The sequence below is a fragment of the Capsicum annuum genome, chromosome 9 (genome assembly GCF_002878395.1).
Source record: "Capsicum annuum cultivar UCD-10X-F1 chromosome 9, UCD10Xv1.1, whole genome shotgun sequence".
NCBI classification, from domain to species: Eukaryota; Viridiplantae; Streptophyta; class Magnoliopsida; order Solanales; family Solanaceae; genus Capsicum; species Capsicum annuum.
In genome coordinates, this window is record NC_061119.1 from 4,378,934 (window position 1) to 4,406,455 (window position 27,522).

Below are 27,522 nucleotides of genomic sequence, written 5' to 3' on the forward strand. Positions count from 1 at the left end.
TTTGAACTACCAAGCTTCACATCAAACTTAAAGACATTGATAATAGGTCAAACTCTGTGAATTTTCAAGTGTGAAAACATACCCAGTATAGTCCCACAACGTCGGTTTTACAAACTGGACCTCTATACCTCAGAGGTAGAGCAGTTGTTTCCTATAGACCCCGGGGCTCAAGATGAAAAAAAGTCTAGACAAAGAAGTAATGGAAATAAAAGAAACAACATATAGATTGACAACAAGTCGTTACACTCCTACCTACACAAAACAATAGATGACAACAGAAATCGACGTATAAGAAAAACAATGGTTTTACTATGACTACCAGAATGGACAAGAAGTCGTTACACTCCTACCTACTACCCTTCTATCCTAATTTGTGTCCTCCACAGCCTCCTATCTAAGGTCATGTTCTCGGCGAGCTGCAACTTTGCCATATCCGGTCTGATCGCCTCTCCCCTATACAAGAGTTGCATGTCTCCTCAGCTCATTGATTTGCAACAATATAAACGCAACATGGTCCATGAACTGCATAGTCTTTCATGAATGAACTTCAAATCAGAACCTTCCTGCTGCTGGCAATTGTCTGCAGGGAAGAACAGAGGCACGTTTTTCGGCGGGAGGGATGAAGAATTAGCAAATATTAGGAAGAAGAATAAGAACATCAAAATTTATATGGAATAAAAGAGCAAATACATGTCAACGGCCAACAGTGGCGGAGGGGGTTCAAAAGCAAACATATAAACTAGCCGAAGGGGTTCAACGTCAACTACATATACATGAAAGATAATTTTAACCATGTATAAATAGTATAATTTTTCGTTGAAGGGGGTTCGGTTGAACCCTCTGAGCTAAAGGTGGCTCAGCCCTTGACGGCCACCAGCGTTTTTCAATTCTATTCACTAAAATGAACATGTTACAGCAAATTGTAGTCAAGAAAGTGGTTATAATGTGAGCTGCAAGAATACGTTGTCAAGATATAACATTAAATCTGACATGACAATATAACGTCAACCAAACACCTTCGGATGTTAATAAAGGTAATTTCGCTCAAAAGGACACCAATCATGGCAATGGTGAGCAGTATTTGGTTACTGAAATAGGCGTTGGGATGTATAAATCATTTGAAGAAAGCAAAACGATTCTCTAAGTTGGCAACGCAATCAGGAATGTGTTAATTGCATCATTAAACAACATCCGGAATCAGAAAATAGAGAGAAATTATGCCGAATATCAACCTCAGCCAATACAATTACGGGGTAAATCATAATCTAGTAAAGAGAACGATAGCTTGACAAGGTCACATGAAAAACTCAAGTAACTGACACAAGCCTTCTTTATCAATTTGAGCGAGGGCCGAGGCTACAATCCCTATCTTCAAAGAGTTAGCAAGCAATTGAGGGAGGGAGGGTTGTAAACAAAGAAAAACAATGTAATGGAATGTTGTTGGACGAGGCTACAAAGTTACCTCTGTATGCGCTTGTGGGAATGCAATACCCAAGTCATCTATCAACTCGTAGTACATTATTGTGTATTGAACCTCTTGTAAGAGTCTCCCTTTGAGGATCAGTTGTCCAGTGATGGCCATCAACAACGAATTTTATCTGTAGGAAATGAAGTTCTTGAACACTGTAAGATGCATTCAAACATCTTTAACGCAGGAGAACAGAAAAGCTATTAGACAGAGGTAAGATTGAATAATATAAATAGAGACTCGTCAAAGGACTCTCCTGGTAGCACATTCTAATTTAAGAAATCCTTGCGTAAGTGAGATTGTCAGACTACTGAAAACATTAAGGTTGGAGAAATCAAATTTGATTATTTGGAGTAAAGTGGCAAGATTCATTCTTTCTTCCGGCAACTGATTAAGCATATCGAAGACAAAAATTCATACCACAGTAACAAGTGCTAAATCTTATTTATCACTGCAAGGAGATATACAATCTTCCAATTATCAACACATTTGTATGATAGAACTCTATCGTGGTTATTAGCTTTACTCGACATTAATTTTCTAAGTCACTTGCATGTTCCCCTCATGACTGCAACATTATGGATATGACTCAATGAAGAATAATGTCATCGATGAGCTTAGACAGTAATAGCATTTTGTATGGACAACACAAATACATATCAAGCAAAAGCCAAGTTACTTATTCCAAATACAACGCTTTTATTGCTCAATCATACAGTAGTTTGTATATAACGTACCTCATATATCCCTGGATACAACCATAACACGGTTTTCCAAAGCCGAGGTTTCCTGGAAAGTCGTTTATCCATGTTATTCAAAATATTACAATGACTTCCAAAAAGGAGGTCGAGGTCAATCGATTAAAAAAAAAAACTCAGTCAGAGGGTAGTCCATAGATCGTGGCTTCTGCACTTACATATAAATAAGAATTGCAAACAAATGAAAATATACGATGATTCAAAAGATATGAACAGTTCAAATATATCAGGCCAAGAAGCCAACTATAGATTAACACCCAGAAGATTGTGGATTTGGGCCGAAAGGAATTATAAGATGTTTGACACTTGGCACCTACCCGAACAAAGGAGAAAGGAAAAAAGACCTGATGTTCGACATGAGACAAATTAGTAGTTGCATAACTTCAAAAAGGAAATGGTTTGTTGAATACCCACGATTCACTACGCAGAAGCTGACAACACATAAGGGACAAAAGTTCAACAATCCATCTTATAGTACCAACGGTGCAAACAAATCATAAATCGAATTTGTTTTATTTAAAACAAATAAATAGAGAGAGTAACTCCCTTCTTCCCCTATATAGCGCTGTAATTTGACGGGGAATTGACTAAAAAATCAATAAGCATAAGTTTTATTGTATTTAATGGAGGTTGGGTCCACTCAATGACCAAGTACAACAACAACGACATACCTAGTAAAATCCCACAAGTGAGGTCAATAGACCAAGTAATCTTACTTATTCCCTCCATCCATTTGTTTGAGCTTCCTATTTTATTCCATCTCAAATCTAAATCCTTCGAAGTTATAAACTAATACTATAACATAGTACTTCAAATTTGAGGGCACGTCCCATTTTTTTAATAATTGTTAGATAAAGTGCGTAAATAGAATAGACTTGTATGTAATACATGTACAAGTGTGTACAACAGAGCTACTAAAGGCTTCTTAGAGACACTTTAGCCCTGTGCTCAGCTAAAACCAGGTTGTGTGCTTTGTCGCTTAAGTAGCACTTCGCTGTTGGCATTATGGTACTAAGGCGAGTGTCTCATCTCCCATAAGTTATGTCCTTTACACTGCTTTGCAAATGTAGCACAATTTCCACTTAGCACACATAAACACGACCTAAATGTCTCAAAGTTAGTTTTAGCAGTTGAGAACAACAAACTTCAAAACACCGGACTAGAATAAACTACACATATAGAGCCACACCAAATATCTTAGCCATCAGGCTCAGAGAAAGACACTACTAATACTAAAACTGGGCTGGTCCTCCAAATTATTGATTGGACAGAATTCCGGTTCTGGAAAAGGATACACAACAAACAATGTGCTATTGAAGATTTGAAGCAGTACAAAACGATAGGACGAGATGAATTGGAATAACCTAAATACAATACTACAGCTAAGGAAGTCTGAAATTACACAACTGACAAACTGATACGTTAAGATAACCCCAAAGATAAAGAAAAAGACAGAATAATAACCTTATGCCAATGGGATCTATGCTATCTGATGATGCTTGTATATCTTCACCAATGGGATCTATGCTATCTGATGATGCTTGTTTATCTTCACCAATGGGATCTGATGATTCTTCTAGATCCATTTTTATTTTTTGATGCCACCCGTTGAAACTGCCAGCCACCTCAACACTTTCCGCATCTGCCTGGTATTCAATTTCAACCTAACAGAAACAAATGTGTTATATCAAAAAGCTATAACCACCAGTAGAACCAGATACAGTAGTGTGGGGCTTTACTTTTTTAGTTATGTAGGATCTCTTTCTATTCTATTTAATATTTATTATCGATTGTTTTGTATTAATGAGGATAACGAATTCTAGTTAGCTCAGATTAGGATTTTCAACCACTTAAACCCCTGTTTCCTTTGTTCCACTCAAACTTCCAGACCACTATAAATTTTCCCTTGATTTTTTTTTTCTGAGAAGTCATAAGTTCTTACTGTTTCTGCTATGTCAAATATACTACCCTGGTCGGCGTAAATCACGCTTCAGTAACAGAATATTGTGCTTTTCATTACTTAGATGATATTACCTTTAATGAAGCCAACATCTTTATGAAAATTCTGGTAGATATTGTGAAAAATATAAGAGAACAACATTATTACATTGAGGCCCTATTTGTAGACAATATATTCCAATCTTTTTCCTAATAGGACACTACGTTACAATCCTTTTCCTAGTAGGATTTTATATGTTATTCCTATTCCTACTCATATTCTAACACTCCCCCTCAAGCTGGTGCTTAGAAGACATGTACCAAGCTTTTTATGGATGTAACTAATATGAGAATCGGTGAGGGATATCTGCAAGAAAACTGATAAGGACTGCTTTGGACATCTGGGAGACCTCAATTGAAATGGAACAAACTGAAAAAATGATCCGAAAAGTAGTAAATATTGCCGTAAAGTTGATGTGTCGCTAGAAAATTGCCGAAAACTGGTATAAAATATACGGGTCATCTCGAAATCAAGAGACGAGTAGATCTTGAACATGAAAGTCACTGGAAACTTAGCCGAAACATGCTCACACGCCGGATTATTAGATTTGATGGCTGAAAAGTGACTACAATCTGAGGAAAAAAAAGTATATAGGTAGGGTCGGAATGATGACACGACCCTACTGAAAAAGAGAAATATGTGTAGGGTCGGAATGATGGCACGACCCTATTGAGAAATAGAAATTATATGAGTAGGGTCGAAATGACGGCACGATCCTACTGGAAAACAGAAATTATATGGGCAGGGTCGGAATGATGGCATGACCTTACTGAAAAAGATATGAGAAGTCACCGGAAAGACGTACGGAACTATGTAAATTAAATCTGAGGAGTCACCAGAAAGATGTATGGTGCTATGCAACTCAGATATGAGACAGTAGTCCGGAAAGATGCACGGTGCTACCAAATCAGATATGAGAAAATAGTCACCAAAAAGAAGTATGGTGCTAAGAAAAATAGATATGAAAAAGTAGTCACCGGACAGATGTATGGTGCTACGCAAAGATATGAGAAAATAGTCACTAGAAAGATACACAGTGAGTCAGTGACCCAACTTTTGCTAACATAATCATTGGCCAGACGGGCGGCATATATGGATTATAGCCGCCCGCCGGCAGAGGAAACTCTTTGATTCTTCACCAAGATCGTGGAAGCTTTGATACCATGTGAGAAATATAGGAGAAAAAATATTATTGAATTGTTGTAACTACATTATTACATTGAGGCCCTATTTATAGACAATATATTTCAATTTTTTTCCTAATAGGACACTACATTACAATCCTTTTCCTAGTAGGATTTTATATGCTATTCCTATTCCTACTCATATTCTAACAATATACCTCGTAAAGTTCATAAAACGTCATCTCCAGCAAAAGTTGGAGCAATTTCCGAATTATTCTTCCATATTATACTTTGGTTGCAGTAGCCAAGAATCTTGAAAAATCAGGAAATGTTAATACAAAGGGTTGCTTGAATACCTCCTTCAGTCCTGAAAGGCTATCTTCAGCAGCATTTAGCTCAGCATCTTTTTCTGAAAGAATTCTATGTGCTTCTCTGATTTTTGTTTCAGCTTCGATTTCCATCATAGACAGCAAGCGCTGAAAGTAGAAATATAAGAAAATTACACTTCTCGACTTCATGAAGAACCAATTGTTCGTTTGAGTAACATGTTACAAGTATCAAATTTATGGAAAAATTCTCACTACGTAATACACGACCAGAGTAGCTGAGATGGATAGCCAAAATATAACATTAATAATCATATTAGTAGCATCAATAGACTAGTTCAATTCAAATGCCATAGCAAGTTCGCAAGAAAGAACACTCCAGATTCCCTTATCCGCTGATCCTTCTCGTAGTTTGTTGAGTTGTGTTATTATGTACAGGATTGTGCATTTGTGTCATCAAAAAGACAAGTAACACATAGTACATTACAAGATATATTGAAGAAAATGCATATGAGAGATCATAAACCAATAGTTAAGACGACATAGAAGGATGTCAAATAAGTGGCAACATGTCTGTAACGCAGAGAAATGTGTCTTTTCCGCCATTAAAAAAAGGAAAGTATCCACTACTATCACAAAACAAAAAGGAAGTTAGGTCTTCGTACTTTATCTTCTTTTCTTTTCCTGAAGAATGGAGAACAGTACAACAACAACAACAACATACCCACTGTATTCCCACATAGTGGGGGAAAGTGACAATGGGGAACAGTAAGAGGGAAAATTATACCATTTCCTTTTCAATCTGCTGCTTCAATTGAGTTAACTCCAGCTCCTTCTGATGCTAAAAAAAACAGCAACAAACCATATCGGTTCTAGGAAAAATATATGTAAAAAATCTCTGAACAAAGAAACAATGTTTCCGAGTAGGGTAAGAAAAATTCAACAGTAAATTGTCCAAAGAGAGATACCAGGATGAGCTTGAGATGATTAATTTCAGCTTCAATCTCCATATTATGAGGCTAACAGATAACATATGAAGCAAAGGAAATTCCAAGTCAAAAATGGAATCAAATAAAAAACAAACAAGCAGAACAAAGAATTTTGTCACCTCAGTATCAAGACGAATTCTCCCTTCATTCACGGTTAAGTTTTCAGTTGACAGTTTATCTTTCCTACAAAAATCAAGGGTGCATTCAGATAATAGAAAGATGGAAATAACCTGAACTAAAATCATATTTAGACTAATATCTGATTTGCAATCTTATAGCTAGTAAGAAATACAGTTCATAGACAGGTACAGGACACGAATCTAAACTCAACGAAGAAGAAAAAGTCATCGGCTTGTTGAGAGTGTGTGGAAAAACATCGATCTGGATTTGTTGGAGTTATTAGCCAAAAACATCTAACCATACCTCAAAACTGAACGACATCTTATATGTCCATCTAAACAAAGAAAAATCCTTGAAGAATCTAAAAATTAACAACTTTCATCCTGATGTTTGTTTGTCTAAAAAATTTAACGGCAGTGACTCCTCCCATAGAGTTACCCCAAACTTAGTGGAGTCGTAGAGTAATGGGAAGCAAGTAAAGCAGCTTTTGAGCTTTCAATTCGTTCTCTCTTTTCGATGCTCTTTCTTCCAAATTGATAAAGCTGAGAACAAGCCTCTTCCACTCGGGGGCATAGAAGAACTTCACTTGGTTTTTGCCTCTCTACTTCTTCAGAGGTAGTGGTATGGACTGCGTACATTTTACCCTCCCCAGACCCCACTATGTGGGAATACACTGGGTTTGTTGTTGTTGTTGTGGTATTTGTTTGATTCCTTGTTATTTCACAGTTTATTATTTCCCCTCCACCTTATGCCAATTATCCTCTTTTACATTTTGAAAATTATTTGGTGCCCTAAATTAGTTCTTGGTGTAAATCGGGGAAATTAGTTATTTCTGTGTGAAGCAAAATCTGTGCATCACCCCCCTGCTCAAGTGAACCCGCGTTTAGTTCATCAATTTTTTCTTGAAAAAAGAAAAAAAGGAGATAATCACCAGCTTATCATGTTCAGTTCATGTTTCACTCACAAAGATCCTAACTGTATTCTTAAAATCATAGTCTTCTTTTCCTTTCCATCTTACTTATACTTCCTAGTTTAACATTTCGTATATATATCACCGCCATCACCACCATAGATTCTCAAGAATTTCCAATGTCTTTCACCTCCATTCCAACCAAACCATCTTTGTTGCTGCCAGAAAAAAATGCTCCACAGTTAGGATAGTTTTGAGGAAGTCGTGCTCTGGACCTTTTTCTGTTAGAGCCGTTAACTTTTTGAAAGAAACTATTTGCAGGATGAAAGCTGCTTAGTTCTGGATAGTCCAAGGATCTTTTCTTGTTCACAAGAATAGCTCAAGGATATAAGTTTAGCTTCAGGACATAGATAAAAGATATTTTTGGCCAAAGATTGATTTATTGAATCAAGAAGAATGAAACGCAAAAAGAACTTCAATGGTTTTATGTAAACTGATTATTTCACATTCATCTTGCATCAAGTTTAATAAAGCGTGATCTTTATATTGGTCAACACAATTGCAAAAAATGGAGCAGGGTTGATGAAGAACCAAAGACAGTTTACTGAAGGCCCAGTTGAAAATAAAGAAACTACTCAGATGGAAGCTTAAATATTGCAAGAAATGTATACCTCGTCGGAGAACTCGGCCTACTAGGATGTTCAACATGCTGAGTTGATTGTGCTATGGAATTTCCACTAAATAACTCAGCAGTAGTAGAGTCAGTTGCTACAACATTTTTTCCTTCAACAGATCGCTCCACTTGCTCACTTCTTTGAAAAATATCCAAGTCATCATCTGCGAAGATCAAGAAAAAACAGAACGGTGAGATTTATTCAAACACTTTGGAACTCATTTTGGAATCCAATAGTTTTACCCAAGCTCATATCACCAGAACTTGGAAGTTTTCCCAAGGCCTTAGCCAGTGGGGCAAATATTAGTCACCTGGAAACTAGCTTTTGAGAAGAGAACGAACAGCAGATACAATATGCATCACAACTAATGTTAGTCGAGATATAATTATTATATTTTGAGAAAGATAACATTAGCAGATACAAAACTTATTAGGTTAACGTCTTTACATTTGGCAAGGCGGAAGGTGAAAGTAAGCACCCTCGAGTAGCATCACTTACCCTCTACACTCTCCAGTTCTCCATTCTCAATAAAATTGGCGACCTTTTCCTCCAAGGAAGAATAGTCCAAGGGTTCTTGATCACCAGAATTTTGCTCATCAGAATTCAGAATTATACCATTGTCTGCATAATTAGTGTCGTCATCTACTGCAGAAGCTTCACTTGGTAAGGAAACATCATGAGTCGTGTCTGTTTTCTTCCCATCTGACCTTTTAAATTAGCAGGTTGTCAATCAGAAAAATCCAAAATTGGCCATGTTGTTACGACAACCTATAATACACAGGGACAAGAGCTGCTGACCTAACAATTCATCTTCACTTTTTTCAACAACGACATCCTCTCCACGGCACTCATAGGTTGGTTGTTTGGAAGTTAAGAGAAGCTCCTTGACAAGTTTGTATCCTCTTCTTCTAACAATGTTTGCAAGGTCTTGCCTGTAGAATGTATGAGATAAATCACATAGCTTGCAAAAATGTCTCTAAAGATCTGGTTCTGAAAGATTGAAAATCCAAATTTGTTTGAAGTGTTTACGCTTTAGCAAAAGTTTTCGGAGTAACATTAATGTAAGAAAGATGGGTGTCTCAGGTGACCGTATAACAGTTCATACAGTTCAAAGAAATAGAATCAAGCACTAAAGAGACATGAACAATAGAGCATAAGTTCAAGAAACCACCCCAACTAACACAGTTCGGAGCACAAGTAACTTTCCATGCCATTGTCCTAGCAACTTTTACATGCCCAGCACATGGCAAAAGCATAATCAGTCATCTTCATGTTACAAGTCTCATTAATATTAACCATCAACTAATCTCAAGCAAAAAAGAATGAGTTCCTTCAATCCATTGATCTCCAAAAGAGGATAACCACCACCTCCCAACAGTATAAGAGAAGACCTATCATAAAGGAAAAACCAGTTGATAGCTTCTTACTCCTGTGTTCCAACCAAATGTTGGGAATGTCACACGAAAACTAAAAAAGGATCAACCTAGAACTAGCAAGTAGCTCCATGCTGTACTTAGCTGCAAAATAATACAAGAACATAAATGGCATTCAAATTTTACACCTTCCATGCTGTGAAAGCTCTTTCATGGTGGGTACATGATCATCAGGGAGTCCAACAGAAGATAAAAATTCTCTGATGTCATTGCAGAGATCATCATTGCTTTTCACCTTCCGGCTTGCCCTATACCCACCCAAAAACAAGAAAAAGAACGTTAAACATCCATCTCAGTAGGATCAGGAATCAAAATTTCAAGAAAACTACTCAACATTAGTGCAACCAAGATTCTCATAGCTACTAAATCGGTATCGAGAACCTAACTGTAAACACTGTAAACACAGTACAATTGAGACAGGTAGATAAAACTAAATACGGTCAAATGGGTTATATAAGAGAATCTGAATTTATTATTGAAACACAAGATAAAGAAAACCACTCATACCAGGCATTCAATGATTTTCATATCTAAAAAAGCACTCTCAAGAACCAAACCACAAACACCGCACAAACAACAAAACGTAGATAAAACTAAAATACACTTAAATGGGTGATTAAACTAACCTGAATTTTGCAACTTTTCATACTTTAACGAACCAAACTATGGAGTCAATCACAACTATAATGTTCCTATTTAATGTCAATCACATTAGTGCATTCAAAGACTCTTACAGTTAAAAAGGCAGCATCAACAACCAAACTACAAACCCAGTATCAGTATCAAGAACCACAAACATTGTATTGTAGCTCAAGGGTAATAGCAACACTTTATAGTTTAAGTGCAAAGTTGCAGAACGTAAAGAGTTCATAAGGACTATTATGTGTTCTCTCTTTCTTTATTGAAGCAAAACTAACCAAAAATTGAAGAAACAACACGCACATTAGTGCATTTCAAGAAAATCTTATAGCAAAAAAGTCAATATCAAGAACCATAAATATTTTAGTGTAGCTCAAGGGTAATCACAACACTCCATAGTTTAAGTACAAAGCTGCAAAACATGGATAGTTCAAGGGGGCTTTTTTTATGCACTCTCTCTTTTTCTATTAGTAAGGATATGGCACTTGTCTAACTCAACCCCAAAAGCTAGCTTACAAGGGGGATTGTCCAAGTCCATATATGTGGACCACCAGTCCATCTTATCATTATCAAGAACCACAAACATTGTTCTGGAGCTCAAGGCTATTAGCATTATAGCAATACTCCATAGTTCAAGTACAACAACAAACCCAGTATATTCCCACATAGTGGGGTTTGAAGAGGGTAAAATGTACGCAGTCCATACCACTACCCCTGAAGAAGTAGAGAGGTTGTTTCTGTACAAAGTTGAAAAACTTGCAACAAGAAGAACCAAACTTTGAATAAAAATCAATCACATTAATGCAGTTCAAAGACTTGCTAAAAGACCAGTATCAAGAACCAAAACTAGCATCAGTAATTAAGCATCAAGAACCACAAACATTGCATTGTAGCTAAAGGTACCAGCAATACTCCATAGTTAAGGTACAAAGTTGCAAACTTGGAGCATAAAAAAACAAACTTTGAAGAAAAATCACAGACGTTACTGCATTCAAAGAATCTAATAGCTAAAAAGATCAGGATCAAGAACCACAGACATTGTATTGTAGCTCAAGGGTAATAGCAATACTCCATAGTTTAGGTACAAATTTGCAAAACTTGAAGCATAAAAAGACAAACTTTGAAGAAACATCACACAGATTACTGCATCCAAAGGCTCTAACAGCTAAAAAGATCAGGATCGAGAACCACAAACATTGCATTGTAGCTAAAGGTAGTAGCAATACTCCATAGTTTAGGTGCAAAGTTGCAAATCTTGAAGCATAAAAAACAAACTTTGAAGAAACATCACACACATTACTGCATCCAAAGACTCGAATAGCTAAAAAGATCAGGATCAAGAACCACAAACATTGTATTGTAACTCAAGGATAATAACGATACTCCATAGTTTAGGTACAAAGTTGCAAAACTTGAAGTATCAAAAGACAAACTTCGAAGAAAAATCACACACGTTACCGCATTCAAAGGCTCTAATAGCTAAAAAGATCAAGATCAAGAACCACAAACATAGCATTGTAGCTCAAAGGTAATAGTTAGGTACGAAGTTGCAAAACTTGAAGCATAAAAAGACAAACTTCGAAGAAACATCACACACATTACTGCATCCAAAGACTGATAAAAAGATCAGGATCAAGAACCACAACATTGTATTGTAGCTCAAGGGTAACAGAAATACTCCATAATTTAAGCAAAAATAACCACGACAACAACAACATACCCAGTGTATTCCCACAAAGTGGGGTCTGGGGAGGGTAAAGTGTACGTAGACCATACCACTACCTCAGGTGAAGTAGAGAGGCTGTTTCTGATAGACCCTCGGCTCAGGAGAGATAACATTATAACAAACACAAAAACATAAGAGTATATAAGCTAATACAATACGCAAAATAAACTAACACTACTAGCTACTTCAGGAAACAATACAACCACAAGATAATACTATAACCTATTTATCCGAAAATCATAAACATCACTCGAACACCCCGAACAAGAAACTCCAGACGCAAACAAAGTACTCTTCCTTACTGTTACGGACTCACTCCTACCCCCTAACCCTCTACCCTAATCTGAATCCTCCACACCTTCCTATCAAGGGTCATGTCCTTGTAAGCTGTAACTGCTCCATATCATGCCTAATCACCTCCCTCCAATATTTCCGCAGCCTACCTCTAAGCAAAAATAACCAAATTTTGAAAGTAAAATCACTCGCATTAATGCATTCAAACACTCACATAGCTTAAAAAACAGTTTCAAGAACCAGAATTACAAGCATACTATCAGTAATTCAGTATCAAGAACCACAAACATTGTACAGAAACATAGATAAAATCACAATATAACCAAACTTTGAAGAAAAAAACACTGACATTAGAGCATTACAAAAAACCTCATAGCTAAAAAAGCCGGCATCAAGAACCAAAACTACAAGCATAACATCACTAATTCAGTATCAAGAAATCGGCAGAGCCACCTTAGGCGAAGGATGGTCCCGTGCACACCCTTCACTCGAAAACTAATGTTAGCTATTATGACTGTGTACAAATGTTAAGTGTTAGCAGCTATTATGAGTACAGAAACAGGAACAAATATACCTCGAACTATGATAAACGGTACGTATATACCCTCCGTCATACTTTGGATACACATGTCCCTACAGTTAGTGTGATTGGCATATACGTACCATTTCATTAATTTTTACACACCCTTTGCCAAAAAATAATGTAGTGTAAAGATGTTAAATGTTCGAAGCTACTATGAGTACAAAAGCAGGAACAAATATACCCCAAACTATAATAAATGATACGTAAATACCATCTGTCATATTTTAGGTACACATATGCCCCTACCATGAGTGTGATGGGCATATACATATCATTTCATTAATTTTTACACACCCTTTGCCAAAAAATTATGTGGTGTAATGATGTTAAATGTTAGTAGTTATTATGAGTACAGAAAAAGAAACAAATATACTCCAAACTAAACTGCGATAAATGGTACATGGTACGTATATACCCTCCATCATACTTTGGATACACATATTCCCTACCATCAGTGTGATGGGCATACACGTATAAGTTCATTAATTTTGCACACCCTTTGCCAAAAAAATTATGTTAGCTATTACTAGTGTATATTTAATTTATTTAACACACCCAAGAACCACAAACATTGTAGATAAAACAAGAAATATATATATATATATACAAAAGGGTAAGCAGAACTAACCTTGTTTTTTTAATAGAAGCAGAAATTGCTGATTTAGAACTGCAAATGATAAAGAAATGGTGATTGTGGTGTGTAGAGAGAGATGGGGGGAGAGATAAAGAGAAGAGTTTATGGGAAGTGGGAAAATGGAAAACAGAAGCCATGTGAGAATAGAGATGGGATTAGCAGCATTTGAGAATTTTAGGGGAATTTTTTTATGAAGCAAAAACTGAATAAGCTATTTGTGAGGAGTAATAGTATAACAAATTTGGGAGGAAGGAGAAAAGTTCTTTTCCTCTTTGGAATGTGGTTGCCAAGTAGCTGTCAATACGGATCGGTTCAGCCCATCCGGCTAGCTCATACGGGTTTTGATTTTGATTGGTTATGGACAAAAAAAAATATCAAGTCCACATCATTATTCTATGGGTTGCGACCCTTATGGGCCAGTCCATTTTTCTAAAAAATAATATTTTATAATTTAATTTTAGTATGTTAATAAATATAAATATTATCAGATAATATTACATAGTGTTAATACTTATTAATCAAGTTTTCAATAGCCCAAAAAATACTCCTAATAGCGAAATTAAATAGCTTTTGATATGATATCCTTCGAACCAAATAAAAATACTAATAAACAATCTAAATAGTTGCATGTATTTAACTTACAGGTCGACCCACAGGCTAGCCCAACCCATATTGCTCAAACCCCACTGATACAAGATCGACAAAGGAGACACAAAACAAACACCAAAACAGTCCACAAGTTGAAAGAACCGAGGACCCCTTTGGTGACTACTCTCGGATTCATTACAACAACAATGAAAACACAATAACAACAAGATATTAAGGTGTTCAACACCTCTAAAATCAACGAGCCAACAAACTAAATTAACAACACAAGCACAAGAACAAGAAGAACACAAAGTCTCGATTTTGAGACACCAAACCTGAGAGTGAACAACAACAACAATGAAATAGATGGATGGATGAATGGATGGATGGATAGATGGATAGGTAGGTAGGTAACTTGACATACAAATGTACAAACACTATGAACCTAAGTGTATACTAAACACAAAGATCGAAGAATTCATACAAGTAACACCAAGTTCTACGGTGATCTCAAGGGAACGGGATTCCCAAGCAACCAACGTTTCAAAACCAGCACCAACACAAGTGATATCCACACTTGTTTACAAGGAATCCACCTTATAAGACTCTTTCTGTAGAGCTCTCAAAATATCATCAAAGTTATGGACAAAATGACCTATCATGTTCTATTTATAAGATAGGTTACAACTTATTATAAAATGACTAAAATGTCCTTAATGAGCCATGGCAAAGCAGCTGCTTTGCATGTAGAATTAGGCAACCTTGGAGTGTTTTGAAAGGCCTTCTTGACACTTCAAGGCTTGTCCTTCTTGGTTGGGCAACCCCCAAGCTCGGCTCTCAACGTATTGGCCTCCAATCATGTCCTCGAAAGTTAAGAGGCTTCTTTGTCCCGTATCACCCACGAGCCACGGACTTATACGGGTTGGGCTAAAAAGCCCTATTCTTAAATGAGCTGCAAAAATGGAAGTCCAACTCCATCAAATTACAGGTCGGATCAGGACCTGACTCATATTGACGGCTCTATTGCCAATTGGGCAAAAATGGTTTGTTTGTTTTTTTGTTATCCCTTCTTGGAAGGGCCACAATGTAATTGATAAAGTTGTTATCACGTGACTTAAGTCATGTCATACCATATTGTACCTTAGGTTTGTGTAAATTAATAATTGTTTTCACACCTTGAATTGTGGGGAAAATGGTTTGGTTGTCATCCCTTCTTGGAAGGGACGTTACGGCTAATTGTTTTAGTTGTTGTCATGTGACTTATGTTATGGATTTGAGCTGTGAAAACAATTATCTGCATAAATTTAGGGTATGGTGCGGTATGATTTGGACTCCACGCAATGTGATTACCAATTGTAGGAAAATGCCTTGTTTGTTACCCTTCGTGGAAGGAATGTTATGGCATAATAATTGGTAAAGTTATTATCATGAGACTTAAAATTACGGATTCAACGTATGAAAACAATTATTTGTATAAATCTGTGGTACGGTACACTATGGTTTGGACTCCGAGTAATGTGGTTGCCAACTTGGGGAAATGGTTTGTTATCCCTTCTTTGAAGGAACATCACGGCGTAATTGGTAAAGTTGTTGTCACTTGACTTATGTCTTGGATTTAAGTTGTGAAAACAGTCATTAACACAAATTTTAGATACGATATGAAATGATCCAGACTACGCGCAATGTGGTTGCCAACTGTGGGGAAATGGTTTGTTATCCCTTTTTAGAAGGGACATTACGGAGTAATTGGTAAAATTGTTGTCACCTGAGTTGTGTCATGGATTCAAACTGTGAAAACAATTAGTACGGTATGATCCGGACTCCGAGTAATGTGGTTACCAATTTGGGAAAATGGTTTGTTATCCCTTGTTAAAAGAAACGTCATGACGTAATTGGTAAAGTTGTTGTCATGCGACTTATATTATGGATTCAAGCTTTGAAAAGTTCTCCTATTTTGACTATTAGTTCAATAATTTGTAACAATTGGCTATACGTTAAATAGAGTGGTGAAAGTAGCTACCAACTCAATTATTCCCACTTGTAGAGACAAGGCCCAGATATAGGTCAGATATAATTGGGCCATATGCAATTGGCCCAATGGGTACGTGAAACTTATTAGCAAGACCAAAACTAAATGACAAGTTGACAACAATGATGAAAACATCTAACAACATAAATTCCGACAGTTTGGAGTTTAATTATAAAATATATATATATATATATATTTTTCATAATTATTGAAAATCCTAATTTTGAGTTTGTCGAGATACACAATTAGCTCTTAATACATCCAATGAAGATATATTTTTTTCTTTGTAAAGAGACTTAATTAGCTTCCAATATATTTTTTTCGATTTTGAATCCGTGGTGATACATAACACATTCAACAAAGATACATTTTTTTCTTTATAAAGATATATAATTAGCTTCTGATAGATTTTTTCGATTTTGAGTCTATCAAGATACATAATTAGCTCTTGATACATTCAACGAAGATACATAAATAATTGAAATTTTTGTAATTACTTTTGTAAGGACAGAAATTTGCTTAAATACATTAAGTTAAAGGTGTATGTTTATGTTATTTTCCTTAACAACAATGATGAAAAAATTTATAAATTTCCTCAATCTCAAAATAAGTATCATTTTCATTTTGTGATAATCAATTTTACTTTTTTTTTTTTAAGTTAAATTGGATTAAATCGAATTAATATTTTACAATTAAAATTTAGATATTAAAAAATTATACGCAAAGTATCAGGGACGGAGCTACGATATAGGTCTTAGGTTCAATCAAACTCAGTAGCTTTAGTCCAAACTCTTCATTTGTCTTTAAAATGCATTGAATATGTACAAATTATCAATTTAGAATCTAGTTACTTGAAAAGAATATAATTAAAAAAAATCTATAATCTTTAAATCCTCGTTTTGCAAAGTACAATAAATTGCATTTCTTCTCATGCTAATATGATACAGAAATACATTTTAAAATATCATTCATCAACATTCACATATTTTGAACTGAGAAAAAATAAAAACGTGACAAGTATTTTGGAACGGAAACTAAAGTTGTCTCCAACTAATTTTTTAAATTAATGTGGAGATAAAATATTGGTTTGAACAATTATGTTTACTCTCTAGCTCCTATTTGTACCTAAAAGTTGTTAATCTGATAAACATTAATTAAACAAAAAAAATTGGAAAATGTTGTAGAAATTAAATATAAAGTCAATACTAGTTGAATTTTTGAATGAAACCAATAGTAATAAATAATATTAAAAGATTAACGTAATTATCTAGAGGGAAGACTTTTGTTTGGTTATATAACTTTTTAGGTGTATTAGCCATGTGATATTTTATACATCACCAATGATTTACTATTATTAATTCAGTATTCGGATCTCTATTAGAGTTCGACTAATTGAAATTCGCGTCATGTATGGTTCATTATTAGGAAATGCTTACTATCAAATTTCTTTTTTCATACTAGAACGAACTCCAGATTCTTAGTGGTACGTATTTTTCATATATACTAAACCTTGAATAGTCTGAAACAACCTTAAGAAGATTCTCGAACTGTCTCATAACATTTTAAACCCAATTCGCGTACCACTTGAATCGGCGAACAACTGAATCCTCGGGACCTTCTTCAACCCCAGGATATGATGAGTCGACATCAAGGTGCCAAACGACTCGGTCGATAAGAACTCTTGGGAGTCATCAACCTGTTATCCCCGACGTACCTTTGATTCATTGAGCGAGAGTCCTTCCACACGGCACTCCCGAATCACTATGACGGATTTTCGTCTCTATTCGACCAGTCAATGTTTTTCTACTTCTAAGGACAACATTTTCAAGCATAAGTAGCTAGGTTTCACACATTTATTTAATTCACATATAGTTTTCTCCTACATCTAAATGTCAACTAACTTCTACCAAAATTTGTCCTATAATTTCTGATTCAAAATATTATATATTTAGTTAATACCTATGAACACAACCATAATAGTATGAGCTGCAAAGTGCATAAATTTGATAATATATTTAAAAAATAAATTCATAAAATGAACAATAATAAAGTAAAAGAAACAAAGTCAAATTTGATATACTTTCAAACATTAGTATATTTTAATTAATCATATAACGTACCTCCACACGCAACATGTAATTTGTTTTTTTTGTTTCATTCATCATTTTTCAATTCAAGATTCCATAGGCAAACAAGAAAGACAACACCCCCTATCCCCTACCCCCTACCCCACGCCCACCCCACACCCCCACCAAAAAAAAATGATAAGAAAAGAAAGAGTCACATTCATGAAGCCAAACTTGTTCAACTTTCACTAACAAATTTTTACATTATTTCAATTTTCTATGACGGAATATAATGGGCCTTACAACACGTGATTTGGACTAGTTGGGGTTCTAATGCAGAACTAAACATCGGCTGAAAAAAGGGCAGTTCAGTGCACTGAAGCTACCGCTATGCGTAATGTTCGGGAAAGGGCTTTACCACAAGGGTGTATTGTACTCAACCTTACCTTGCATTTCTGTCAGAGACTGTTTCCAAGGCTTGAACCCATGACCTCCTGGTCACATGGCAGCAACTTTACCAGTTACTCCAAGGTTCCCCTTCACCAAACATCGAGTGAAAAAACAAACAAACAAAAAAAAGATCATACTTGTTCGATTTCACTAAGAATTTTTACAATATAGTTTCTTTGGCATGATCATACTTGCTTATAATTGTTTAAATTTGCCATTGTGATGCATATTATATTATTGATCTTGTGTGAATGAGTGTATTTAGTTATTCTTATGGTTGAACTTGAGTTGCGAGCACAGGCGAATCTAAGATTTAAGTATTATGAACAGCGGTGGATTCGGAATTTAGGGATCGTGGGTGTTTGGGAGGTAGACGTGGAGTCAGGATCTCCATCGAAGGGTTCAAAGTTTGAAGAAAAACTAGTCGAAAAAGGTCCACATCTATAATATATACATAAAAATTTATTTTAATCATGTATTAATAATATAATTTCTGTTTAAGGAGGTCCAAACGAACTCCCTAGTAAAAGGCTGGTTCCACCTTAGTCGGGAGGTGCAAACACATATATTGATGCTCAACGCTTTAAGGTTTCGTCCAAAAACTATGGCATCCAACTATCTTCTTGATTTACTGGATTGTTTTCTAAATCTTATACAAATTTTTATACTTTTTTATATAATTATACGTACCTTGTCTGCATCAAATTTAATGGATGTCAAAACACAAAAATATGGACTATCGGTCCGCCCCTGATTATGGGTTCGATTTTTAAGGTTCTTTTATCGTTGGATTGATTGTTCTTTTTACACAAATATATGTTACGTTGCATGAGTGCTGAAATTAAAGTTTGAATTTCAAATGAATCCATAACTAATAAAGTATAATTATTATTATTATTTTATCAAATGATATAGACATATAGTATATAATATTATAATTGTTCTACGTGTATTATGCATTGTGGGTGCATATAAATTATGATAACACCATATATTTTGCATTCATCACCAAGATTTTATGAGTTAATTAGCTTCATATTAATTGTGTGTTTATAATTTTGACCACTGTCTCAAATTAAAATATATTCAAACTTAATTTTCAATGGAGTATTCTTTTAACAAATTAATTTTATTTTTTTAAAAAAACCAAGATATTTATGTAAATGTCCCCTTTTCAGTTTACAATTTAGATTTTGTCCCTGTTTTTAAACGTCGTGCAAATATAGCCCTTGAAAAATTACTCTTATAACGTTAGATTCAACTGTAATGTTTATTCATATAGTTTTCAACCTTACAGATAACATATTAGACGCATGTCGTCTAACATTTGTAATAACATAAATCGCAAGAAAAAAAGAATCATTTACTAAATTAAACATCTGTACTGAAAAGATATAAAGAAAAATTTCATGAAAATTGAATTAAATTATTATATTATTAAAGATATAATTGAAAAAAAAAAAAAGACATAATAAGAACCGTTATGAATGGAAAAAGAAGTAAGTGAACTAAAAGTTGGTATAAGTTGGTTTAGGAGTGAAAAACAATCATAAGATGAGAGAAAAAAAAAAGATTAATAAAAAGATATTATTAATATTTTGTTAGGTAAAGTAACTTTAACTAACATGTATAAAGTCCAATAATAAATAAAGAGTACATTTATAAATATTTTTGTATGGTTTTCCCCTTTTTATTCTGTTAATCTTTAATTAGTAGCAATATTTGTAGGTGGTTTTGGATATATAGCTTTCAACCACCCCATATGAAGTTATTAATTATTAGATAAAAGAAATAAAGTGACTACTGAATTTGTATGATATTTTTAAAAAGATATTTTAATTTTGCGGACTATCTATTATCACACAAAAGTTATAAAAATCATCATAAATGGATCATTTTGACTGAATTTTCAGTACATATACTTTATCATGCAAGAAACGCGTGCGAGGAAAAAAAATATTCAAGCAGCAAATTAAAAACTGTCACGTGTAATAAAAAAATTTCACTTTTTCGTTTTTATATTTTATTATTTTTTTCTTCCTTTTCCGTTTTTTCCTTTTGCTTCTTCCTTCTTTTCCATTAATGGTGTTTTGATTTTTCCCTTCCTCTTCTTCGTCATTAATGGAATGATGATGGATTTTATCATAAAATGATAAAGAGATTAAAATAAGGTTAGTAAAAAAGAGATGATATGTTAGCCACTATTTTTTCGGACGAAAAGGTATTTTTCAATGCTCCCAAAAGTTGAAATTTCGTCGGATTGTTAAATTATAATGGTGGAAGAAATCAATGTTAAAGTGACCTAGAAATTTAACAAAGTTATAATAAAAGAGATCATAAACAATCATAAAAATAATTGACTTTTGTATGAAATTAGAGGATAATAAATTTATAACCAAATAAATTCAAAAAATTATGTCCAAATTTTAATTTTCTAAAGTCACTATAATTATAATAACACAAAAAGGATGAAATGATTATTATTTTCAAGCTTTAAAGTTGTTTATGGAAGCTTGGACAGTGGATGGAACGAAGGAGAAGAAGATTAGTTGAAGAAAAGAAGAAAAGAAGGGCGGATCTATTGACTGACGTGGAGGGACGGGATTGGGTGAGAGAGAAAGAAAGTCAAAAGAGTAAGAGAGAAAAAAATAAAAAATATATATTTATATATAAATTAACATGTGTCACCTAGTAATTGGTGCGTGTTTAGTGCATATTTTTCAAAAATTGGCATTGATTCAAAAAAGATGTATTAATATATTCTGTATCCGCAACAATAATATATTCACTAGGGGTAGAATGTACGCTTACCTTATCACTACCTTTCTAGAGCAAAAATTAAAGGTTGTTTTTGATAGGACCTTGGCTTAGAAGAAAATAAGAATCCGAAGCATAGTCACAAGAAAATTAGACGGCAAAAAAGAAAGGATATAAAGCATACGAAGCAACAAAAAGTAATAAACACTAAAGAACAAAAACACTACGTAAACGAAGAGCTTTTCTCGTCGATATTTAATCAGAGATATTGAGTTCGAATCGCGCATACAAGTCATCTTTGTAGGAGCATTTTACTCTCAAAATAAATTTTCCAACGCAAATCTAAATTGATCGAGTCTAAAGTAAGGGGAAAAAACTTTTCTTTGGAAAAGAATAAACATTTTTATTAAATTGCATATAATTTAGTGCAAATATTCAATGTGGATAAATATTTATTAGTCAAAGAATGCCTGGTGGGAAATGTTCTGGACTTTAATTAAGGGGTTGAAATTATTGCATGAAAGTACATAATAATGCAATCATAATTGTTTCTACAATTAAAATACTGTTTTAGTCAAAGTTTAATGTTCATTTAAAATTTGTTGTGTATTTCCAACATAATCCATTTTCATTTTAATTTGATCACTACTAGTTAAATTTTCACCCGCTAAGTAAATCATTGCCCCTATAATTTTTTATCACAGAAGATATAACAGGAATAATTAGTTCATATGAACGTTAAAAAAGAGATAGTTGTGACGTAAAGTACTCTTATACGTCTATGTCATTCATTTCGCGGATAGAATGTGAGGCTCATACTCTTCCGGGCCTTCTTCAGGCTTCTAGTATCAGTATGAGCAGTACGTGTATTCGAATATGTTCTCATAAGATTGGAAGCACTGATCACCGAGTTAGATAGAACAAAAAAGGATCAAGTCAAGTTAATCCACTTTCTTAGACGTGGTGAATTCCTGTCGCGATGAATTAAACTTCATTCCATATCCCGTTGCTTGTCAGTTACATCGAAAAATCGTTGGTCAATAAATACCTCTTCGACAAAGAATTATACCACAAAGCCTCAACTAAAAGTACGTAGGAGTCTTTTTCAAAGTTTCGATGTTGTGGTGTACGCCTATCTTTATATATCAGCTAGTAACTGTTGTTTTTCGAGTTTAATAAAATCTGCATTTTACAACAAGAACTTTAAACACATGTTCAAACTAAAGTATGAACAATCAAATGAAGATGTGATTCTGTATTCACAACTTTGAACTTTAACAAGTTCAACCCAACTTATGAACAATCAGAAATGAAGTTCAAATTATTTTCTGGAAAATAACAAAGTCAAACGTTTAGAACGAGATGAAGATTGAAAGATTCAAGTGCACCGAATTCACGGTGAGTCCTTAAGAAAACTATTCCCCTCAAGTATTCGATGTTATAAAATATACCCTCTCAGGGTAAAATGAATCACTTTGACGGAATAGCGGTACCTCAAACTCTGTCGAATTATAAACACACTCAACAATAGCAAATCATACTTGAGTTTTTCAAAGAAGAAGAGTGTTTTTATTTCAAAATTTCGTATATATACCTGAGGAAAAAGATTATGTATTTATAGCCAAAAGGCGGTGCTTTAAAAAAGAAGCAATGGTTCTTAAAAAGACGCACTGTTTTGGACCTTCGGGCTACCAGCAGTTCCATCTTCGCCCGCAGATGGCGACCTGCGTCCGCATGTCACACTTTCTCCAAAAGCAGAAAGTTTAGTCTGACATGCGTTGGCATCTGCATTTACAGATGCCCAGATATGTCCGCAGGTACCCTTTCCATTATCAAACACTGCCTCGAAAGGTTGCGTCTCTTTGGGTTGCATTATTCTTTCTTAATTAGACCCAAATGTATTTATTCAAATTTCACACGAAATGTTAACAAAGTTATTTGAAAATAAAAAGACAAAACAAATCAAGAGATTTTGACCTCCTCCACCGATTAATTATTCACTAATTTATATTAGTCTATCTTTATCACACGAAAAGTTTGATTAATTAAAAAATAACTAAATCAATCTATGTTTATGAAGCTTTTTCATTATGGTCCAATAATAGTAACAACAGCTAAGAAGAAAATATTAGCAGTACAAAAATTAAGCTATATTTTTATTACTTATATTATATAGATGCATTTTCACGTTTTCTTTCTTTTTTATATTTGGATGTGCAATTGAGCCGAGAGTTTCGAAAATAATCTCTCTACCTCCATTACTTCCAGTGGTAAGATATGTGTACAGTGACGGACTCAAATTTTTCATTAACGTGGATTTAAAAGTGTACACAAGATAACTAGTTGATATCTTAGCGATGTATACGTTGAATGGTTCAAAACTTAATAATTCGCTAAATATGTGAAGATTCATATACAATACGAGGGATTAAAAGTGTACGTATCTATTAATTGAAGATAAAATATGCTTAATCAGAAATCACAAGGATCAAAATTAGATTTATCGATATTTGAGGGACTAAAAGTGATAATATCTTTTTTTAAATATATATATATTGGCCACCATGCATATTCTATTGTTTTGTGTATTCGAAAAATAATCATTGACATTATTTTATTTTAATATAATCTTCAAGTGTTGTATAATTCAAATCCAATGGTCCCATAATGACAATCATCTCCTTATTAGTCTCCTCTAAGTCAATATCATTGGCTCTTAATTAATTTTTATTTTTCATGCAAAGTCTTGGCAATTTTATTTATTTTTTGCTTAAAATTTTAGCACATGATAACATTACTTAGTTATCTTAAAATTAAGAAAACTATAAATATTAAAAAGAAAAAGTCAAAAATTCATATCGAGAATTCATGATAAGGATTAAAGATTAGAGTAAAACAGAAGTTAAATTATAACTAAAAATTACAATAAGTTCAATGTGTAAAACTTCGTATATGTTTCACGTAGTGATAAGTATTTAAAAAATATGTGAAAAATTACTAAAATTTCACGGAACGTTAAATTCAAACCTGTAATTTCTCGAGTGCATTGCCAAAAACATTCAACGTCAAACAACCCACAAATTAAAATTCTGAATGCGCAATTTTGACATCCGGTGAAATTAAATATGTTTTCTTACTTGCAAATTTTACGACAACTTTTTCGTTGACGTTTGACTAATTTTGTTTATTTGGTTAGCAATGGATTCTTGAAATACAACTTATTTAATTAGGCACTAAACACACCTTTAATGTCCTTATTATAGAACATTTCCTCCTAATTTCATCTCTTTATATTTTCTTGAATAGAGCATGACATTTTAATTAAACTTATTCTAATAACTCTTAAGAAGTTAAATTAAAAAAAAAAAAAACATCATTGTAATACTATAGTAAACGTATTGTATTTATATAGAACCTTGGGATTTATAATATTATCATATATAAATTGATTGATAGCTACATGATAACACATTTCAATAAAGTAATTAAATTAGACTTATCAAATTAAATGATTTTAAACTTTCACTTGTATTTGTTTTACTTTTTATTTGATGTCTTTGACTATCAAATTAATTAAAGTCATCAACTTTTCTACACTTACACACCATAGTGGAGAGGGTGGAAAATGAAACATTGATTCAAATTTCATATAGTTAATTATTTCATATTTAGTGTTGATATGACTTTTTCTAAATGATGAACTGTTCAGAAACTTGAAATAATAATTTTAACTTAGTTATGTCAAATTGAACAATATATATAATATATACATTAAGAAAATACTTTTTATATCGTTATTCTGTTGACGTTTGATCAGTTCCTTTTCTACTATATGTTAATTATAGGTAAACACTTTTGATCAAAAGTATCATCTTAGTTAATTGAGAGTTAAATATGCTTAACTAAGTGTTATATAGAAGGACTAGAATTATAATTTATCAATAATTAATGAAATAAAAGTGTTATTAATCCTTAATTCAAATAGCCTATAGTTTCATATTTAGTGTCGACATGACTTTGTATCATTGTTCTGTTGACGTTTGATCAGTTTCTTTTCTACTGTATGTTAATTATAGGTAGCACTTTTGAAAAAAAGTACCATGTTAGTTAATCGATAGTTGAATATGCTTAGTTAAGTGTTATATAGAAGGATTAAAATTAAAATTTATCAATAATTGATGGACAAAATTAAAAGTGCTATTAACCCTAAATTCAAATCGCTTATAGTTTTATATTTGGGGTCGACATGACTTTGTCTAAACAACAAACTTTTCAAGCTCACGAAAATCCGTGATACAATATCTTCTCCGAAGAAATTTTATGCATTATTTTTTATGTTTGATCAGTCCCTTTCCTATAGTACATTAATTATAGAAGATTAATTAATAAATGTTGTTAATTTTTGTTAATTTCATATTATAGAATCAAGGTTTTTGTACTATGCTGCTACTATATATTCACATGATTTGTTGTACAAAATAAATCTTCTAATGTGGATGATTGTGACTTTTCTTGGTTCAATTTTGACTGATTCTTGGCTCATTTATTTACAATAATTGCACCAATTTCTTTTTGGGTTTAAAAAAAAAAAGATGAAACGGGAAATCAATATCTTTTTCTTTATAACTGTAGTGTTAGGTTTAGCTTTCGCGCACCTCAATTAAATTAATAGGATACCGTCCACCTTCTACCAACGACAGATGACAAGATGAAAATTTAATATCCTCTTTTATCTAGTGTCGACGTGATTTTATCTAAATGATGAGATTTTCAGATTCGAGAAATTACATTTTATATTTAGTGCTAATTATACTATATATATATATATATATATATTTTCCAAACAATTAACTATGCCATTTTTTCTTTTTTGGGTAATTGGTGTAAATATATATTTTTTCATTTTTTGGGGGGTGGCGGGGGGGGGGGGGGGGGGTGGGGATGGGGGTGTGAGAGGTTTTGCGTATAGGGATATGCATTGGTAGGTTCGGTTTGATTTTGTGTATTATCGATTTGATTTATTGGTTTTTGATTTTTAATATGCTAAATCAATAAGATATTTTTTATTAGTTTTCGATTTATCAGTTTTTAGTCAATAACGATTTGATTTTCAATTTAACCGATAAGAAAATACTCATAAAATAGAAATAACAGCAACTAATATGAAAAAAAATTGAATCTTAGTTGCAGCCAAAATCCTATACGAATGTGTTTGAAATTACAAAAATCTTCAAATTAAAATATAAGTAGGGATATAGTGTAACGTAGTACATTCTTATTAAATTATCGACTTACTCAGTAACCTAATAAGAAAAAATTAAGCCGAATTAATAATTCAATAAAAAATAATAGAACTATTAAAATAACTCAATAACTATAAATTAATAGCATTTTATTAATTTAATTTATCGATCGATTTGATCTTTCCGCATCTATATTTATATATGTTGTTGGAGATAAATTCAACATCACATTAATTGTATGTAAATGACTTTTGAGATAAGAGAAACAATTAAATAGCACATGGCTACTTATCTATGTACATCACTATCTGTACAAGAAAATTTAGCCAAATAATATTTGTAGCACTTGACTTATTTTAATTGATTTTCTACTCTATTAGCATACTTTAACTGATTTATTTTTACAAATTTTATCCATTCCAATGGTATAAAATCATAAAATTAGTCAAAAATAACTCAATTTTTTTTTTCCTATTATGATGGTTCAGATTTATATACTGTTAATTAAAGGTTTTAGATTTAGTTTTTAAGAATAGAAAATCCCTACTGAGAATGTTACTTAAAAAAAATAATTTTATAATGCACGAATTTAAATTTAATTTGACTCAATATGAATATTGAAATAAGTGAGAAAAGAAAATCCAATTTGATAGGATCAAAGTACTTAGAATACCAACTACCTAGTTGTAATGATTATGTTGTCAATAGACAC

At 33.3% G+C, this 27,522-nt stretch overlaps 1 protein-coding gene across 2 annotated transcripts; it reads right to left on the reverse strand.

Annotated features, from left to right (window-relative positions):
- Nucleotides 1-200: 200 nt before the first annotated feature.
- On the reverse strand, nucleotides 201-13,944 carry LOC107843128 (protein PTST homolog 3, chloroplastic). Of its 2 annotated transcripts, XM_047396021.1 has the most exons (13): nucleotides 13,672-13,944; nucleotides 9,930-10,049; nucleotides 9,167-9,300; nucleotides 8,867-9,070; nucleotides 8,366-8,531; nucleotides 6,784-6,847; nucleotides 6,644-6,694; nucleotides 6,463-6,516; nucleotides 5,706-5,825; nucleotides 3,691-3,890; nucleotides 2,206-2,257; nucleotides 1,463-1,598; nucleotides 201-580 (listed from the first exon to the last, which is right to left on the reverse strand). In XM_047396021.1, the coding sequence occupies exons 1-12, from the start codon at nucleotides 13,812-13,814 to the stop codon at nucleotides 1,497-1,499; spliced, it is 1,410 nt and encodes a 469-aa protein (XP_047251977.1). In that variant the 5' UTR covers nucleotides 13,815-13,944; the 3' UTR covers nucleotides 201-580; nucleotides 1,463-1,496. The 2 variants fall into 2 exon arrangements, with proteins under 2 accessions (XP_047251977.1, XP_047251978.1); XM_047396022.1 differs by lacking the exons at nucleotides 201-580; nucleotides 2,206-2,257 and having other exon boundaries at nucleotides 13,672-13,939.
- Nucleotides 13,945-27,522: the final 13,578 nt, after the last annotated feature.

Coding starts and splice junctions, on each gene's coding strand:
- LOC107843128 (XM_047396021.1), bottom strand. CDS start 13,814: ATGGCTTCTGTTTTCCATTTTCCCACTTCCCATAAACTCTTCTCTTTA. Junction 9,301..9,929: donor GAGCTTTCACAGCATGGAAG/GTGTAAAATTTG, acceptor TACATTCTACAG/GCAAGACCTTGCAAACATTG. Junction 9,071..9,166: donor AAGTGAAGATGAATTGTTAG/GTCAGCAGCTCT, acceptor TTAAAAGGTCAG/ATGGGAAGAAAACAGACACG.